This window comes from Ahaetulla prasina, chromosome 4 (assembly GCF_028640845.1).
Source record: "Ahaetulla prasina isolate Xishuangbanna chromosome 4, ASM2864084v1, whole genome shotgun sequence".
Lineage (NCBI taxonomy): Eukaryota > Metazoa > Chordata > Lepidosauria > Squamata > Colubridae > Ahaetulla > Ahaetulla prasina.
The window spans coordinates 126,663,449-126,684,580 of record NC_080542.1 but is presented as its reverse complement, the minus strand read 5'-3'; the positions used below and the strand labels follow the sequence as shown (position 1 = coordinate 126,684,580).

General features: G+C 35.6%; 1 protein-coding gene across 6 annotated transcripts in view; it reads left to right on the top strand.

Annotated features, from left to right (window-relative positions):
- MPP7 (MAGUK p55 scaffold protein 7) overlaps nucleotides 1-21,132 on the top strand; it is a 98,912-nt gene that overhangs the window by 64,157 nt on the left and 13,623 nt on the right. For all 6 annotated transcript variants that reach the window (XM_058182210.1, XM_058182207.1, XM_058182209.1 and 3 more), the window contains 7 exons: nucleotides 2,324-2,455; nucleotides 3,372-3,453; nucleotides 4,295-4,380; nucleotides 5,056-5,130; nucleotides 5,383-5,579; nucleotides 6,285-6,349; nucleotides 20,410-20,580. In XM_058182210.1, the coding sequence (XP_058038193.1) occupies nucleotides 2,324-2,455; nucleotides 3,372-3,453; nucleotides 4,295-4,380; nucleotides 5,056-5,130; nucleotides 5,383-5,579; nucleotides 6,285-6,349; nucleotides 20,410-20,580 (808 nt within the window). The remainder of the gene's footprint in view (nucleotides 1-2,323; nucleotides 2,456-3,371; nucleotides 3,454-4,294; nucleotides 4,381-5,055; nucleotides 5,131-5,382; nucleotides 5,580-6,284; nucleotides 6,350-20,409; nucleotides 20,581-21,132) is intronic.

Here is a 21,132-nt window from a genome sequence, read left to right as displayed (position 1 = left end):
ACCTCTTGCAATTGGGGACCAAAAAAAGGGAGTGGGGAGAGGAGGGAGGGAAGGAGGGAGCACAGTGTCTTGCCATTGGCCCACTTTTCTCTTTTTTGTACTATGTACCCATTAGATGGCTTATAATGGGCATCTGTTTCAAATTTGCTTCTGCTTTTCAGAATTTGTTTTCAGTTTTTCTCCTCTACCATTCGAAAGCTTTTTTTAGAACTTTAAAAATTGATTAACTAGATGTTGCTGCAGCAGTATCATCTGTCACGGTTACTCTGCTATTGGAGAATTTTAAAGACTCCCTAATTTAATTGTTTTTATTCGAAAGACTTACTGATGACCTTGTGTGGGCTCAGAAATCAGAAGGATGAGGCATAGTTAGACCTTGGAAGGAAGACTTTTAGGGATTAACAGGACTGTAAACTAGACTGGAAAGCTTAAAAAAATGTGGCAGCAACCTTTGTATCATGTTTATGAATCATCAGGAGATTTTTCTGTTTTAAGCAAATGGATCTGATTAAATAATTTTAAAAATCCGTCTGAAAGTATGGATTGAATTAGGAAGGGAGGAAAAAGAGGTGCCATAGAAAAGAAAATGAGTACTGTAACCAGATGGCATGAAGTAGCTGCTTCTTTGAGTGGATATTTAAAAATATGTAGACAGTCCAGTGTCTCCTGATATTAACAATCTCAAAGAAGAGGAAACGAGTTTAAAAAATGAAAAAAGCGCTTAACTTCATATGTACTATATTTGTATTAGTAAGAGCTGCAGACCAATTCCCTGATGCAGAAGAATAGATATTCAGTGTTTAAAACTTTCAGTGCAGGAAATTATCTTTTTTTTACATGTAAAAATAAAATTACCATGATAAAGATAATCACTGTAATATTATTCCAATTGGCACTATTTGAGCAGCAGTCGTTGTTTTAAAAGGATAAGAATATCATGTCATATAGATGGATATTATTGAGCTGCATTAGTATCTTGTTTGCAAAAGAGGGAGGATGGTTAGAAAGACTACATATTCATATCTTGGTTAGTTGTAATACTTTTGGAACCATGATGATGATTGCATTTTTTCTTAAGTTCTAAATTCAGTTTAAGAATAGATTTTAATATATTTTCTTATGCATTGAAATGAGAATTGGTATCAGTGCCTTTGTGCAAATCAACTATGTATGGTATGGGATTTTTAATATACCATTTTGATCAGATATATAAATCCAACATCAATATTTACATTAGCTTACACATGAATCATACTAGCTTTAACATTCTAAATGTGATGCAGGCTTATATTAATGAATATACCTTAAAAAATTCTTCTGTTCATATGAATAATAGCTTTTAGATGGTGCATCTGGAAAAATTACAGTCCTGTGAAGACAAGATCTCTAAAACAGTGGTCACCAACTGATGATCCATGGACCACTGGTGGTCCACAAGAAAATTTTGGTGGTCCACAGAAAAATTATTTTGAGCGAAGGCTTGAGGGAAGCGTTGCTGGTGGCAAAGAGCTAGAGGGTCTTGTTCCAGCGGGGATTGTATCATGGCCTGGAACTGGCTGTCCATCTCAGCCCACTGATCCTCCAGGCACTGGTACCTGGCCTTGCACTCCCGCAGGTCTTCCCTCTGCTTGGAAAACCTATGCTCATAGTCCTCAGTGAGGTGCCTCTGCTGAGCCCCCTTCTCAGTCAGATCCAATTTGAACTGAGCCAGCTATTTTGCTAACTCTGTCTCTTGGTAGCTTCTTAGCTCCAACAACTGCTTCCTATTGGGGCCGTAAGGAGTCTGGGTGGGTAGGTGAGGAGTGGCTGGGAGGGGAAGGGTGAGTAGAGGCCGGCAAGGCACCCCTCAATGTGAGTGACATCAAGTTGGCCATGCCCACCCGATCACATGACCACTTAGCCAGCAGATCATATTAGTGGTCCGCAGGATTTAAAATTATGAATTTAGTGGTCCCTGAGGTCCAAAAGGTTGGGGACCCCTGCTCTAAAATACACATAACCATTAAACATTTTCTTTCTTTTCATGAACAAAAAGAATCCAGTTTTCTGCTTCTCTTCACTGATATCTTAGAAGTTTGTGTTTGTATTGAAGTTTTGTTAAATTGAACAAATATATCCTTTCAACAATACAGAATGCAGGTCCTTTGATTTTATTCTGGAACAAAGTACTGTTCCTAAGCCGTGAGGGACACTTCATGCCAAATCACTGCTGATGAGATGCAAACTCTACCTAGGTCTGCAACAGTAATGGTAAATTACCAATGCAGATATGTTTTATGCCTTTTACTTGACAGTTGTTTTTAACCCTTTTCTTTTTTTGCAGGCTTTGCTTTCTGTGCACGATATTGTTGCTGAGAAAAGCTATGATCCTGTATTGCCTCCCATGCCTGACGATATTGATAATGAAGAAGACTCTGTGAAAATCATCAGGCTTGTAAAAAATAGAGAACCTCTGGTACATTTTAGCACTTAAATAATAATAAGCAGCAGCAATAGCACCAGCATTTAATAAATAAATAAATCAAATAATTTGGCTAATATTCTAAAAATGAGTTGATGGCATCACATGGTTTTGTACTAACCAACAGCTGGACTCCATCCAGACTTCTATTATTTTCATTCCTTGCCATACAACTCAGTGTGAACAATTAGTCACATTTAAGCCATGCTGATTCTGTGCAGCTAGCTAAAGAAAAAAAGAATGGAATCAGGATTCAAAATCTGATTGTATTCTGCATTTTTATTTTTAAAGAAAGCCAAGAAGACAAAAGAGACCATATGTGTTATGTTGTTTTGATATCAGTTTGTATAATCTTCTACACAATCTGACTTTATGATCTATTGTTTCTTCTGTTTCTTGTACAATCTATGTTTTGAATCATTTGATGATTTTTCAATTCTGGCCTTGATTGCATTAGTTCGGATGACTTCATCTTGAACAACCAAAATAAAGCCTTCAGTTTCTTTTTTAATTACAGTTATGAATCATTGCCAGGTTTTATCTTTTATCTGCTCCCCCCCCCCATGATTGAACAGTTAAATCAAATACCTTTTATAATCAATTCACAAAAGCTAAATTGGTTCTTTAGCTTTTGCAGTTCTCCAAAATCAAAATATCAATCAGAAGTTGATTGTTTATGCCTCAGCATTTCTTTCTATTTCTGTTCTGTTAGAATGTTATCATTTTCCTCTAAATAATCTTGGATGTTGTTCACTATTATGCCAAATTCAAGATAAAAATCAAATGGAAAAACTAATAATAGCAGCAACAATAATTTTAAATAATCCAAGTTACCAAAAATGGCATCTAGAAAATAGTTTTATGTGGTTCAACTTTAATTTTATAGTAATTCTTAAATTTATTTTTAAAGGGAGCTACTATTAAAAGGGATGAAAACACAGGAGCTGTTGTTGTGGCTCGGATAATGCGTGGGGGAGCAGCAGACCGAAGTGGTAAGAATTTTTAAACTATGTTTACAGGTATTGAATGCAGAATTTAATTTCCAAATTTTTAAATGTTAAATCAAGCAAAATCTGTTAATTGGATTTTGCTGTCATGGAATTCATCTTTTATATCAGGTATAGATTATTGGGGCAGATGTACAACCTTAATATTGTGTATATTATGCATGCAGTACTTTAAAAAAAAGGAGGGAACGGATGTTGTCATTCTTTTCATATGACAGTTTGTAAAATCAGTTTCTGTATTTAAGTATCAAGGTATTCCTGCCATTTTACAATAATACATCACATTTCATGTAGATTGTAGACCTAACATATTAATAATTAGAAATTCTGCATGATAACAAACAAAAAGGTTTTTATAAACTTGCCAAAAGAATACATTATACACAGTGTTGGAGAATGTTTATTGAAAAAGAATTTCACTATATTTGGTTCTTTCTAATGTCATTCCATTAATCAATGAAGTTTCTTCTTCTGTAGATAGAGCTCCATTCTAGAGGTTTCTCAGTTTTCAACTCTGCCAAAAGCAATCACTTTCATAATTGCCTCCCAGCTCTTAAGAAAACTAGTTCAGGAAATTTTAGGGGCTGCCCGGTGATGAAGTGGTTAGGGAAGTTCATCAGCTTAATGTTGGATATAATTCCTTGTGGATATAGACACACATGAGCACATATGCACACACATATATAAATCATCAGTACACAACTAGGCTTGTGAAGAAGTAAAGCTAAAGTTTAGTTGGAAAGAGCATGACTTGAAAAAATGTTCAGGTTGCAGTGGTTCATTTAATATAAGAATTATTTGACTGGTACATAACCGTGTTTCGTAGGTCTCATTCATGTAGGTGACGAGCTGAAGGAAGTAAATGGAATTTCAGTGGAGGATAAAAAACCAGAAGAAATTATACAAATTCTGGTAGGTTGAAAACAGAATATTTAATTGAAAAGCACAGAAGACTAATTTTTCAGTAGTGATGTTTTTGATGCTATTGTCTGAAGCTCCTAGTAGATGTTTATAAAGAAAAGAATATAGACTATAAAGCAGTCTTCATAAAAAAGTGAAGCAACTAAATTACTTTTTAAAACAATACAAAGCTAATAAATATATATTCCATTTACTTGCATAAAATAGATATATTGAGACCAACACAAAAAGTACTAATTTAAAAGAAGTCTTCTCCCACTGTTGTTCTTTAGGTTAAATTTTGCTCTCTACAGTATAAAGAAATTGGCTCATATCATATGTGAAAAATCCGTTATTGGCTTTTGGAGAAGTTGTACACTCTCAAGTAATAATTCCTTCTGTTCAATGCAGACTTAAGATTCAAGGAAATAATTTATTGAGTAAATCTTTATAGTATATTTATGGTATATATCTGATAAACAGCTGTCGTCTTCTAATTATAAACACATTATATTATATAAATATATAATTCCCTCTGATAGAGAATAGAGTAATGCATGTACAATAGCTCAAAATTATTTGCTATTAAAGAATAGGAATTGGACTGGAATCAAATGCAGATTTAATTTATTATGTCTTTTTTGTTTTTAAGTACATAATTTAGTAACTTATATTTACATATTTTAGTCTCTGTCCCAAGGAGCCATTACATTTAAGATTATACCCAGTATCAAAGAAGAAAACTCATCAAAAGAAGGCAAGGTAAACACTTGTTGGATTCACCTAAGATTCTTCATGTGATAGCTGTGTAAAATTTATTACTTACTTACTCACTCACTTAGGGTTAAATGCCAGCTCAGCCCAGCATTTTTTCCTCTATATGTAGATGTTTTTATCATGATAGGTAAAATTATTTTATGCCAACAAGCAACAGTAACAATAATAGAATTCCTTAGATTTTAATTCAGTGTAGTTTTAAATAATTTAAATAATTGAGTGTATTCTTTTCTGCAGATCTTCATGAAAGCTCTTTTTGACTATAATCCCAATGAAGATAAAGCAATTCCCTGCAAAGAAGCTGGACTTCCTTTCAGAAAAGGTGATATTCTTCAAATCATGACCCAAGATGATGCAACCTGGTGGCAAGCCAAGCTGGAAAGTGATGCCAATCCCAGAGCAGGCTTAGTTCCTTCAAAACATTTCCAGGAAAGGTATGTTATTACTGATCCAATTCCCCAACCCTCATTCCCCAACACTTAAAAATGTGATCAGTATAACCATTAGAGGTGCACTGGAATGCAGCACAAAGCCTGAACTTGGTATGCTGGCTAGGGAATTCCGTGTGTTCTTAAAGTAGCCAAGTTTGAAAAATAATGGTTTAAATTGGATGTTATAATTCAGTTGCTTATATTGATAATGACAAAACCTGCAGAACATTGACAAAACACATATGCAGATAGTCCTCGACTTACAACCATTTGTTTAGTGACAATTCAAATTTAAAATGGCCCTGAAGAAAGTGACTTATGACTGCTTTACAACCATTGCAGCATTCCAATGGTCATGTGATCAAAATTCACTGACAATTGAATTGAATACGACAAGTATCCTTGCCGGGGTCATGTAATCAACTTTTGCAGCCTACTGACAAGCAAAGTCAGTGGGGAAGCCAGATTCATTTAACAGCTGTGTAACTAACTTAACAACTGCAGTGATTCACTTAACAATTGTGGGAAGAAAGGTCATAAAACGAGGCAAAACTCTCTTAACCATGGTCTTGCTTAGCAATAGAAATTTTCGGCTCAATTGCGATCATAGCTTGAGAACTACCTGTACATATTTATTGATACCAAAAGAGCATTAAAATTAAAAGAGCTTAAGTTTTGTTTTCTTCCCCTCCTCAAATTACTTGATAGGAGACTTGCTTTAAGAAGATCAGATGTACAGTTTCGGCCCTTGAAGATTTCAAATAAGAAATCATGTAAGTCTGTTGCTACACAATTTGCTTTTTGCATTTACAAATTACTTAGGTCCATGCATTAAGGAATGATGCTATTCATTCTTTAAGCCCAAAGCTCTCTACTAGTATAAGGAAAAATTGCTGGTTTTGCTTCTGTTACCAGACCTTAAAGTATATGCTTTTACTACGGTAAGGAAAGTAAAATAGATGTAGGAAATAGATTGTTTCCTTAATCATTTAAACAGTTCTATTATTGTACCACTCTTTTTAAAATTCCAGGTTAGTTTTAGTTCCAAAAAAAAAACATTCTGTAATGTAATTACTACTAAATTGCATATATGCACTTCTTTTTTTTAAAAAAAACCTCTTGTTATGATAATATTTATCACACCTAGAATCATATCATATTTGTGTATTAATTTTCCACTTCACTGACATGTAAAAACATAAAACATAAAACATTAAAAACATAGTAAATAAATGATGGTTTGTAGCCATATTTCCACTATCCTTCTTTTCCATTCTGGAATCAGTAGAAATACTTCATCAAGCCTATTATTATTATTCCGTTTTCCTAAAGCTTTTGTTCTATATTGTGAAAACATTTAATGTTTGAAATAATCTTTGGTTTATTATGTTCTCATTCTCATTGTCTACCTCCACACCATGCTCCCTCCTTCATCGGTTTTCATTCTGTCATCATTCAAATTTGATGGCGGGATATAAGCAAAATAAGAGGTTTAAAACATGGGTGATTTGATGAAGCTAAGCAGGCCATGCTTAAGAACAGATTCTATAAATGAATAAACATTTTGAGATCAAGAGATATTTATTTTTATTTTCATCACACTACCAGAATTAGAAATAAGTAATAAAAACTTCGATTAATTTATGTCTTACTATCGCTAGCACTAATGATATTACTTAGTTTGGATAATGAAATGTCTACAAGAAAATAACAGCTCAGAAGACACCAAGGCCCCCTATATATATGTTACACTGGAAAGAACAATAATGATACCAGCCTAACAAGTGGTCAAGCCTCTATCATTTGTCCAGCTGTTACTAATATTTCATTGAAATTCTGGATTTGAAGAAATAAATTGTGTTGATTTTCAGATGAGGTCTGAAGAGTAACTAAGCCCAGGAATTGATTAATCACAAATTTCTGGAAGGTACAATCAGCCAAAAAAAAAAAGGTTCAGAAACTTGTCAGGAATCGTGGAACCAGTTGTAGATGACTAACTCTTTGCTTCATATAGTAACACCTAGTACCTAGATTCATGTATGTAAATATGTGGTGTCTCAATTGCATGTTATCCATTTGATGGTTTCTCCTGAGGACTTGGATCTATAGTTCTTACAATCATTACAGCATAATGATCCTTTTTTTTTGTTGTGATTATTTTAGATTTCATGGGTCCTTTAAAGCGGGGGTCTCCAACCTTGGTGCCTTTAAGACTTGTGGACTTCAACACCCAGAGTCCCTCAGCCAGCAAAGCTGGCTGAGGAACTCTGGGAGTTGAAGTTCACAAGTCTTAAAGAGACCAAGGTTGGAGACCCCTGCTTTAAAGAAATAAAAACAATTCATCATTTCTTATTTCATGAGCAGATGTTAAATTCAAGGATATTCTTGTATTCAAACAAAAATTAAAATTACATACTTTATTAAATCTGAAAGAGTAAAACCAAATTTATATGCTGCCATAACTGATAGAATACGTCTATTAGAGTCTGTTAATTCATTTTTCTTAGTAAAATACTGTCTTGTCAATTAGCAAAATATCCCTATTGTCTCAAAAATGATATTTTCCTCCTATTATTGAATTGAGGTGGGTTTTTTTTCATGTTTATGATTATAGCAAAATAATTTTGGCCTGATTTTTCCCCCCTTCCAATTTGATTAGCACCGTGCTTCTATCATAAGTATTCTCTTTTTAAAAACATAGTATTTACCCTTTGATATTTTCTTGAACAAATCGTTTTTGTGACCAAATTGTAAAGTTTATGTTTTGAAAATGTTTTATTGTTATCACTAAATTGAATCATGTCTCTAAAGACTTTTAAACATTGTCTAAGATCCTAAAATTGCACTACAGTCTGAAAGATATTTTCAGTGCATTGTGTACAAGTGCTCTAGATTGATTTATGACCCTTGTGGATTGATACTCAATAATAAAATATATTATAAACTAGAAGACACGATTACTTTTCCTAAAGTTTATTGGGAAAAGGTTATATATCACCCATGTCTTCCAAATGGTACATGTAAAGGAAATTCTTAGTCATCCAGAAAAACAAATTGGACTGGAAATGTTGTTTGTTCAACATTCAGAATTATCTGTCTGATCCCTCAGAAGACATTTGTATTTTGAAAATAAATTGTGTCAATGTCTTTTTAAATAATGCATGGGACATGTGTTTAATCACATTCTTTTATTCATTTCATTTCCCACCCCACCCTCTTTTTTGGATATAAATTTTTCTTTTAATTCTGTAGAGATTCTTAGTCATCCAAGCCATGGTCGTCCCAAGGTACTTTTTCCAAAACAAGGACTTTCTTGGGCTTTTTTTTTCTTTGAAAACATTTCACTTCTCACTAAGAAGCTTCTTGTGTTCTAAATTAAACTAAAACTGAACTGAAAAAGCTTCTTGGATGAAAAATGAAACATATTCAAAGAAAAGAAGAAGAAAGTCCAGTTGTGTTTTGGAAAAAAATACCTTGGGACTTCTTTTCACTCATTCTAACAAAAAGAGTTCCAGTATAGCCTATTGCCAAATAATAGTTAACAATTCATTGACAGCTCTAAATATGGAAACAATAAACATCTTACAGAAAAACAGGTACTGATTTAATGATATAACCTATGGCTCAAGTCCCTATAGGAACTCTTTGTACAGCCCTGGCCTTGAGAAATTTAAACGTATTATTTGAATTCCAGATCATAAGGGGGGCAGTTAGGTAATGAATTGATCACACAATTATGTGACTGAAGGTGCCATAATATCGATATAATACTCTTGGTAGTTCAACATCATAGTTAAACTAAACAAATGACAATTTCCGCCAAAAAAATTAGCTACCTTCTCTTCTGTCTCAGCTGAATGCTTTGTTAACGAGAGAAAACAGATTCTGGCAAATTTAGCAGAGGCTAAACATTTCTCTAGTACCAGCTGTCCTACAACAGCTGTTGCATCAATTAACAAGATCAAACTTTGGGAACCTACTTCCCAATGAAAACTACTTAGAATTATGTTCTTAATGCATTCTCAGTGCTACTCAACTGTATGTTTTCTTTTGTAGTTTTATTATTATTTGCTGAAAATATTATTTTAAATAAATCGTGTCTGCTTGTTTGTTTTTTGGCTCTTCTAAGCTGAGGAGACAGTTGAGTGTGGTAGGTGTCTTTCTTCCGAGTTTTAAATTTTTCATTCTTTTACTGTGTTCTCAGTCTGTATAATCTTGCCTCCTGTTTTCCCTCTTGCTTTTCAGAGAAAATTGAAGGTACACATGTAAGTTTCACTGCTTGGTGGTAGAGATGGTCTGAAAGCTAGATTAATTAAGGCATATCCACTTTAGAAGCGATTAGTAAAATAAATGTGGCTTGTAACCGCACATTTAGTGATACAGACTAGCAATTTAACTAGTGCAATACAGTTCCAAATCTGAGTTGTCGTGCGCTGTGAAGGCTGTAAGCAAGTTGGCCATGTGCGCAAGGTAACATGCATGCATGAGGATAACTGTGGGGTAAGGCATGGGGTATTACTCATTGCCGGATGTGCCTTTTCTATTTATTATTCCCTCTGCGTTTCTCTTCCCGCCCGCTCTGGAAAGAAAGAAAAATCCTCCTGCAGAAATATGTTTTGGTGTATGGATTGAATTTGCAGGCTTGACTAAATTTGTGGTAATTTATTTGAATGTTCTGGAAAAAAACATAAGATAATAAGCAGGGTGCGTTCATTCAAAACATTACAGTTGGCCTAAAGATAGAGTCAGTGCTGTTGCATGATTCTAAAAGAATTCATTTTTTAAAAAGTCTTTTTCCATTGCAGATTTCAGCAACATAATTTTAGAACCTATTTTCTCAATTTACAGGGGTGTTTTTTTTTTCTTCTTCTTAAACTGCTATGATGCTGTCATTTGCAGAATACATAACAATTGCAGGTCACTAATTTGCCAAAGCAACCGTTTATTGTAACTAAAAAAACTATAACCTGCTTTGTCAAGAGAGCTCTGGCATATTATGACAAGCGTGAAAATATTTTGGATTGAGCAAATGGGCTATATGTTCATCAGAAACCCTTTCTGTCTGATCCATTGAGCCAAACATAAAACCTCTTTGATATTCTTTGTAAATAATTTCATCTTTGCTTCAGCTACTGTAATTTTTATCTTCCACTAAAGCTAAATAGAGCACCTTTAATTTATGTTATGAAAAGGCAGTAAAGACATGGAATATGCATGTTGCTGTGTTGCAGAATCTTTTATTCAATTATAGAAAAAATGCCAATTTATTTTTAAGGAATGGTTTTTCGAAGGCTTTTCATGCTAAGCTTTATACGGTTGTCATTCTGAAGTAACTCTTCTTTTGCATTTATGGCTGGGCATCTAACTATTCTGCTTTATTTCTTGGCTTTTGTTCTGTATGCTTTTACACTTCATCCAGAGGAAGTTGAATGTGCTGGTCACAACAGTGGAGCCCTTATAGGTGAGCCGTTGCTTACATAAGACTTTTCTTTCTCAGCTTTTTCCTGGATGGGCTACAAATTTGCAGGTAATCAATTGGCATCACTGCATGTTGTAAAACTGTTAGAATAAAAAAAAATGGCTCACTGGATTGGACACAAAGGATCAATCTATTAAAAGTAATCTAATTTAGAAATAGGGAATTGAAAAATTTTTTAGTTTAATTTGTGAAGAAAGTGACTTAATTTTTTTAGAATTATTTATTACAGCATTTCAATTACATTTGAAGCTAGCATTGGTCTGACTCATCCTTGCTGTCCTATTTCAAGAAATACTATCATTGGCAATTCCTTCAGCATTATGATCAATACCTTGTTTGTTTTTACACATGTATTGGGAAGAAGTTAGGCTTGGGGACAGTATAAGAATAATTTAATTAAAAGCATGAAAAGTCTCTTAAAGACATAAGTTTTTAAAACAATGGACCTTCGGGGGCCCACAGTGTCACAAGAGATCCGCTAAGACATGAAGAAATGCTATGATTTAAATCTTGAGTTGAGTCTTGCTGGTCCGTGGCCATGATCCATGGCCACAAAATGTATTTAAAGGGCATCCATGGTGAAGAAAAGCTTGAGAACTACTGATGTAACAGAAAATTTATGCAGAATTAGCTTGCATATAGCAAATGAAGCAGCTTACAGAAACTAGTACCAATATATGAAGAAGACCGTATAATGCAAAGGGATTTTTTTGTCATCATTGCCAACCTATTTTATGAAGTACCATCCTCAGTGAGTTGACACAACATTGCTTCTAGCCCCTTACTTTGTTTTATATGCTAGGCACAGTCAAACTTATCATACTATTGATGAGTGAATTATATATAAATGCTTAAGGAACTGGAAAAATGCATCCCAAGTATACTTCATTTTCTCCAAATAATGTATTAAAATTTCAACCAGATTCCACAAGATGCCACAGCTTTATGACTGTCTCTGTTTTTTGTCATGATGCAAGATGCAGTCAGACATCTGATAATAATATATTGTTTGAGTCTCTTATTTGCGAGATGGCAGAAAGTTCAGGATTCTCCCGCCCCTTTTTTTTCTTGAAATGAGCTTTCTAGATAGGTTAAAAAAATAACTGGAGAATATACTGAAGAAGGTGCTGTCCTTTTTTGCTCATTTCTGCATCTCGCCTCATTTTAATTGCTGTATATTTAATTATGTGTTAGTCCTGTTTTAAGCAAAATGCAGGATCCCATTTGATCAGATGTGACAAAAGCAGATTGTGATTTAAAGTTAATCTGAGGTTTTTAGTAAAAAACAAACAAACATATAACTATGGGTGTCCAATGTTTTGACTTGCCTGGGCTGTATTGCATGAAAGAGAAATTGCCTTGGGCAACATATAAAATATATAATATAATTAATATATATAAACATCACTAAAAATCACACCATAATATTAAAAGTTTACTATTTTGGGGGGCACGGAATTACCGTGTTTCTCCAAAAAGAAGGCCAAGTCTTATTTTCTTTTGACCCCTAAAAAAATGGCTAGGCCTTCTTTTTGGAGGGTTCTAATTATTGATTCACCTCACCGACAGCCCCGCCCAGCAGGAGCCCACTGCTGGCCCACTTCTTCTGCGGCTGCTTGCTGCCACTCGCATGCATCATCCTGGCCTCTATTTTGCCTTCAAATGCCTATCAGAAGGCATCTGCAGCCGATAATAGAGCTCCGGACCAATCTGGAGCTCTATTATTGGCTGCAGATAACAGATGCCAGGTGAAACGGAGGCTAGGGCAATGCGTGGAAGTGACGGCAAGCAGCCGCAAAAGAAGGCAAGACAGGTGTCGGGGTGTGCAAGACCTTATAATTAGGGCAGCTCTACCCCCTCATCCCCACCCTAGCTTATTTTATACCTCTGTCTCGCCCCACCCCCTGTACCCCAGGGTGGGCAGAGTCTTAATTAGGGCTAATTATGTAGGTGGAGCTTAATTTGATCGCACCCACTAAAAAATGTGATGGGGCTTCTTTTCAAGGTGGGTCGTCTTTTTGGAGAAACACGATAGCTGTCCAGGGCTGCATGCACCCATGGCCCTCAGACTGTACATTCCTGTTCTGTATCCATCAATAGTAGAGCTTCTTTGATGGGCTTCCATGGTCCCTGTAATTGGTTGAAGATGTAGAGGCCTATGCAGTTGTTCAGCTGTTTATCACTGTAAATCAAAATGATTCAAAAATAATGCATTCGAATAACAATGTGTTGATATTTGTTTGCATACTATCTTAATCATCCAATAGGAATATTGTACATAGTGACTAGTCTCCTTACTAGTCCATTTACCAGTTCATTATATTTAGCCATACTTCATTGACTTCAACACTATAGGTTCAACAATAGTGTTAAGTAATATTGACTGAGTGACTGCAGTGGAAAAATATTTCACATTTGCCATTAAGGAGGGAAAAAGGAATAGTTTGTTCCCTTCCTCTTTATTTATTTATTGATCACATTTGTATACCGCCCTATCTCCCGAAGGACTCAGGGCGGTTCACAGGCAAATAAAAACATATAAATACAGATTAAAATAAGAATTAAAAAACTTATTCTAAAAAGGCCGAATTGTTAAAACAATATAAATAATAAAACCCATTTAAAACCAATAAATTTAAAATCTAATCCAGTCCTGCGCAGATGAATAAGTGAGTTTTAAGCTCGCGACGGAAGGTTCGGAGGTCCGGAAGTTGACGAAGTCCTGGGGGTAGTTCGTTCCAGAGGGTGGGAGCCCCCACAGAGAAGGCCCTTCCCTGGGCGTCGCCAGACGACATTGCCTCGCTGACGGCACCCTGAGGAGTCCCTCTCTGTGAGAGCACACGGGTCGGTGGGAGGTATTCGGTAGCAGTAGGCGGTCCCGTAAGTAACCCGGCCCTATGCCATGGAGCGCTTTAAAGGTGGTTACCAACACCTTGAAGCGCACCCGGAAGGCCACAGGTAGCCAGTGCAGTCTGCGCAGCATAGGTGTCATACGGGAGCCACGAGGGGCTCCCTCTATCACCCGCGCAGCCGCATTCTGGACTAACTGCAGCCTCCGGATGCCCTTCAAGGGGAGCCCCATGTAGAGAGCATTGCAGTAATCCAGGCGAGACGTCACGAGGGCGTGAGTGACCGTGCATAGGGCATCCCGGTCTAGAAATAATCTTTATAATCTTTACAAGGTGAAGAGTCTGTCTTAGAGGGCATGATGATTATCTAGAACAGTTTTTGGCCACCGCAAAATAGGGGGGAAATGGCTGCTTCCTTTGTGTACCTGGTATTAATTTTTTGTTGATAGTAATCCCATACATGGAAGAGACGTTCTTCCACTTACAGGGAGGGGGAAAACCCTTAAAAATGAATATTTTCTTAAGATAGATGGGCAGGTTTGTTTCCATGTGAACTTAATCATCTAATAGATATATGCCACTGGTCATATAGCCATTGTCATATTTAGGTATTAGAGATTGTTTCTTCTCCCATGTAATAGATATTTTCTTACAAGCTGAGATACCAGCACTTACAATGTTAATTCACAGTTTTCTTATTATTAGACTTCCTTAATATTCAAAGCAAAATGATTTTTCACTTGCATTACTTAATTGTGTGTGTGTGTGTGTGTGTGTGTGTGTGTGTGTGTGTGTGTGTAAAGGTATGATTCAGTTTTCTATTATGAATATTTCCACACATGTTGCATTTTGTGCATTTTTGATGCATTATTATCTCAATGAAGGTAATATTTTTATATATAAAATTATAAAGATTAAAATCTATGCGCTATAGTTTATTAGTAGATAGATGATCAGTTAAAACAACCTTTAAACCAAATATAAAGCAACAGTAAAATACATTATTACACGTACCCTGTAATGAGGAACCCAGTTTTGTTTTATCATCATAAAACTTACATTCCTAGCATGAAATCTTAGAAGATAGTTTTTAAATTGGAGTGATTTTTGTTTATTCTCAAATTGGAAAGGAGGTTTATTTATATATTTATTTCTGTATGGGATTCAGTGTTTAAATTTAACAGCTCTTCCATAATAAATCTTGTATTTAATAAGAGCTGAGCACTTTTAGTATATTGTTTTGCTATGTTTGGGTACATTGTTTATCATGGAAGGCCAAAATGTCAAGCGTGCAAACTGCTATTGGTGATTTATTATTTTGGGTTTCTATGATTACGGGTGCCTACTGCCTATGTACATTTATCCACACTTCAAAGGATTCTTGAGATCTAAGCTGCAAACCTAACTGGCATCCTTTCTGAAAACTGGAAAATGTTTAGTCTTGCTCCTGTTCTTAGCGTCTGAATTATTCATATAACATTTTTTTAAAAAACCTCATTGAATGTATTGGCTGTGAACTGTTAGTTGAAAAGCAGACATAAACATTATGTAAAACCTGTTGTGCTCTAGGCTGCTGGAGAAATGGGGGCCAAGGATGAGGTTTCTGCATATAGGAACTGACTTTTCAGGGTCTCTCATTGACATTATGTGGGACAAAGCCCTTTAGGGAAGAGTTTCCTTTTCCTCAGCTATGCACTTTAGAACTGGCAACGAGCCTAAACTTGCAGGAATAGCTATACTTTCTGGAAAGTTGAGGCCAAATGAAAAAGAGAGAAGAATTTTCATGCTGGGACAGTGACTTATTGGATCAAATTGTAGCCATTTTCTTTTTTCTCTAAGCATAATTGCTTTGCTGTTGAAATTTGGATGGGGTTGGCAACAGTACCCCTTTCACCACCACCACCACCCAACAATGCCTTAGGAATTACAGTATATCATGAAATAGCATCGTAACTAAAGCACTATGGAGAAGTGCTACTTAAGTTACTTACCATTTTGGTGGTTTTGGAATTCATTTCCTCTGTTGGATTGATTGATCATATGCTATCAAGACAGTCTACTCTTAGAAACCACATAGATTTTTTTTCTACAACAATCTGTTCCCAACCTGGTCCTTCAGATTTTCTGGTGATGTGCTCTTTACCACTGTAGTGGGTTCCATCCATCTTGTTGCTGACCATCCTCTTTCTTTTCTCAACTTTACAGACTTGGTGTGTCCAAAGTTTAATAATTCAAAATTCAAATGAGAATATGGATTGACTTGTTCTGTGATCCATTTGTTGGATTGTCTGTCTATTATTTTTTTTAAGCTATCTGTAATATTTTTAGTTTAAAAGCATCCATGGTCTTTCTCTCTTGCTTATTCATAATTCAAGTTTGCTCTCGTAGTGTCACAGGAAAAACCATTGCTTATACATCTGTGATCTTGTAGGTGTTGTCCACCCTCTCCAGTTATATTGATTTGAGTTTAGGTTTCATATTTCTGAAATGTCTAACCTGTCCAATCTAAATATAGAAAGCACTATTTTCACTTCAGTTTTAAAACAAAAGAAGATATATTTTTCCTTGTTTCTTAGACTAGCATTACAGTATATAAAACGGTTTTGATTTTCTACTATGTGCTGTCCCCAACTGAAGTTCTTTTTTAATTCCTGTGTTCTCTGTTTAAGTGAATGATAGACTAATAATTCATTTCTGGGTATAAAAGAAAAGTATTAGAAAACAATTGAGTAGAGGGAGTATTTGGCCATGTTCACTCACCCTTAATGATCTTAGCTTCTCTGAAGAGCAGTGTTCGCTTTATTTATGAGAAATAAACAGATATACACAAATATCTTTCCTATGTTCATAATAATAATAATAATAATAATAATAATAATAATAATAATAATAAGAAGAAGAAGAAGAAGAAGAAGAAGAAGAAGAAGAAGAAGATGAAGATGAAGATGAAGATGAAGATGAAGAAGAAGAAGAAGAAGAAGAAGAAGAAGAAGAAGAAGAAGGAGAAGAAGGAGAAGAAGGAGAAGAAGAAGACTTTTTCTAGCTTTAAGATGTGACATCTTGATCAGATCTTGGTTGTAAGTTTCCATCAGCTTAAGCTTTCACCAATAAATACTTTGCCACTTGAACTTCTAGAGCATTGATTTGGCAACAATAGATTATGCAGTTGTTTTTATTGACTAACATAAAGCATGCCTACAAGTATCACGCACATAAATGTCTAAAAATTCTCGTGATTTCAGTGAACACAAATCCAGCAAAGAAAGAAATGCATAAATGAATGCTAACATTTAGTAAGGGCCTAACTATATCTGTGGCTGCTACTTTTTTCTGCTACTATGATTTATTAAACTGCAGACGTTTTTCCATGACTGATCAAAGAGGAAATTATTTTATTCAAACTTCTCCAAAGTGAGGCCTACCTTCAGGTAGTCTTCATGTAACAATGGTAATTGGGACTGCAGTTTCTGCCATTAAGCAAGATGGTTAGAAAGTGTGGTGTCACATGACCACACTGTTTAACACGGAAATTCCAGGATTTCTGGTTGCCGTCATTATCAAATCATTCTGGATCTTTTAGTGGGAACACCATGTGAGTACCATCTGCTACCTGTTCTGTCCCCCCACCCCCACCTCAGTCCAGGAGACACGTGAACTGACTCAATTAGCCAGCAATTTAGTCCACGGCAGCTATCAGCTCTGGCAGCAGACCAGTGAACGTCTGCCAAGGTTTTCTTTATCTTCCCTGATGCCGGCGTCACAGAAGCTCATTACCGGAGCAACCAGGAAGTCAGGAACAAACAGCAATCCAGGCCAAATGCTCAGTCAAATAGTTCAGCTCAAGTTTTCTCCAGTCAGTTTGCTTTGTCCGTCATGAAGTAGTAGAGCAGCCCCTCCTCCTTTTATACCCTGTGGGGTGTGGCTCCGTCACTCAGCACTCTCTAGGCCTGCCCCACCCTTTCTTTTGTTGTTCCTGCCTCTCTTGTCTACGAAACCTGGGATCTAACCAGGACTGATTGTCCACAGCTGGGTCTGGAAGCCTTGCCTGGGCGGGGGGAAATACAGGAGACAGCAGCCTCGTCACCTCCTCCACCTGGCCTGCCTCTGGCTCCTGGAGCTGAGCCAGAGAGGCCGGCCCTGCAGAGGAGAGCCCTGACGACCTTTCCCCCTCACTCTCTGAGTCACTTTCTGGCAGGGGGCCAGGCCCGGGGGGGGGGGCTGGAGCCACAACACTACCTCCCGCCAGCTTCCCCATCAACTTTGTTTATAGGAAACTGGAAAGAAAATTGTAAATGGCAAGTTATGTGATCATGAGGATGCTGCAACTGTAACATAAATAAGAGGGCTGGTTATGAATACCACTCACGTAGTGCTATTGTGAGTAGAAATGGTCACTGAACAAGTGTCGTTCAACAAGGGCCATCTGTATTTCTAAAACCCATAATATTATTTGCATTCTTGACTATTACCAGAATTAAATCATTTATATTCTTTGTAAACTCCATGTATCACCTTGAAAGTTGTGCCTATGCAAATCTGTTCCATAACAGCTGGTTCTGTAACATCTTGAAAACGCAAGAGCTTCATTTACTAACTACCTAAATTCAGCCTAATTGCCAAAACCTCTTTAGTTTTTTTCACAACACCGAAAAATATTTGCAGTTTGCCTACTCCTAATGTTTTTTCTCTCTCATTTCCTCTTTCTTCTTGATTTCTTAAGGTAATTCAGTGTTTTATCCTTTCCCAAGTTTCTTTTGGAACTCCCTTAGTTGTGTTGTATCTTGCTTTTGAGATTTTTTTTAAAAAATGCTGCAACTTTTCCTCCTCAGTGATGGTCACTATACATTCTTATTTCAGCTTTCTGGGAAACTACATTGGAATGCATGCCAAAATTTCATGCATTCACGTTTCGTTAGGAAGGTAGCCTATGAAACAGCCAATTAGGAAAGAACTTCCAATTCTTAATTATTTATTCTAAACTTACTCAAAGCCTGGTTGAAACCATCAAAATTAAAGTGACTTCTAGCAACCCTCTCAGCACTGTTATTACTGGTCTCCCAGAGAAGCACCGTTCAGAATACATTTGGTACTTAGTGCTACAATACTATGGCTGTTCCATCTTCACAAAATTTCATCTCACTTAGGATTTCCTTGGGTTCATTATGTTTCTGATAACAATGTGTTGACAGTATATGAACCATCTTCTGATGTAGTCTGCTCAGCAATATGTATGCCACATGTTTCCTTATCAGATATAATTACCATCATATAAAATAACAGTGAATCCCAGTTGGGGAGTAGATAGTCTGTATATTTTGCAAATTTCCTACCTTTAAAGTAGTATAGAGATAGACCTTGTTTAATTATTTGCCTCTTTAGCATTCAAAGTTAGAGCAGCATTGAAAAATTTTATGACTAATCCTCACACTTACAACTGTCAGTGTCTCCATGGTCACATGATCAAGAGTTGGTCACTTTGCAACCAATGGTGGTTTATGACATTCATAGTGTCCTATGATCATGTGATCTCCAGTAAAAGACTTGGACCATTCATTCTCTCAGCCCAACTCATCTCAACAAATTGTTATTATAGGGAAAATAGGAGATGGAAAGAGTATTAGGTATGTTCAACATCTTGAATTGAATATGAAAAATAATGGAATAAAAATACAAAAAAAATTCTTTTGTACATTATTTACATTGACTATTCTAATTTTTTTTACTCCTTTTAATTTCAAAACTATATTATATGATAATTTCCTTAATTGTTCTTTATGTCTCGTTTAATGAATACATTATGATTTTGTTGTTAAAACCTGCTTATTCTAACTGAAAATATTATTTCTAATGGAACTAGGCCATGACATTATTAATCCCTGTCTATAAATATATAGTACATCACTTTGAAGCAGGTTAGATAATAATTCTATCAATTTTGCTGGGTCTAATAGGCATATATAGATGATCAATTCATGTTAAAATATTCTATGCATTCTATGGTTACCTATTTCAATTCTGAGTATCTTTTAGTTAGGGTGGGGTGTTTTTTTAAAACAAATTGTGCAGATTTGAGGGCCAAAGTATGCTCTTGGTTTGACAAATATGCCTCATATGTAAAACTGAACAAATTTTAGAAATTGTCTCTAAATTTAATCTAGAATACATATTTATAGAATAAGAGCCTCAATAAAAAATAACTGAGTAATCCAAATGAACTGCAGTATCCTCAAAGTATTTTCTTATTAATAGATTTTTGTAAAAAAACCAAAACATTTATTTCAGTGTCCTAATGTATGACCATGCACGAGCAAAACAATGTATGATATTTGGAGGAATAGAAGAATTTTGTATTATAGTCTGTATATACTTATATATAGCAATAATGGTAAAAATGTTGATAACACAAATAGTAAATATTTTGCTTGAAGGAACATTTATTTTAGGTAGTTTACTTTATTGGTTAGTAACATTTATGTTTGCTTTTTTAAAAAAAATGTAACTACAGCTGGTTTTAGGAGAAGTTTTCGCCTAAGCAGAAAGGATAAAAAAACAAACAAAACAATGTATGAGTGCAAGAAGAGTGATCAATACGACACTGCAGATGTCCCTACCTATGAAGAAGTAGCAAAATATAGGAGGCAACCTAATGAAAAATACAGACTTATTGTCTTAGTTGGTAAGTGTTAAGTCAAATGATGGAACTTCGACTGTGTTGTTTTTAGTTTTATTATAATTGTTTTTCATTGCCATGCTTGTTTTGTGTTTTTAAATTTGAAAAATTTAATCTTGAGCAAAAACTCTTGTATATGGATGTCAGAAATATTGTAAATTTCAATCTTCATCCATCTGTTAATAATTGCATGCTTTTTGAAAAAAATAAATGAATATTATAATCAAATAATGCAGTAAATTAACAACTCAAGATAACTGCTTGTTCTGTTCTTAAGGTTTAAGAGGCATCTGAATTGGGCGAAATTCAAAATTTTTCCCTACCGGTCTGTGGGCGTGGCAGGGGAAGGATACTGCAAAATCTCCATTCCCACCTCACTCCACAGGAAGGATACTGCAAAATCCCATTCCCTCCCTACTCCTCGGGGAAGGATATTGCAAAATCTCCATTCCAGAGGTGGTATTTGCAAGTTCTCCGAACTATTCAAAATTTCCACTACCAGTTCTCCAGAACCCAGATTGTTGGGGGGGCAATAAGTTGACTTTGTAAATATACAAA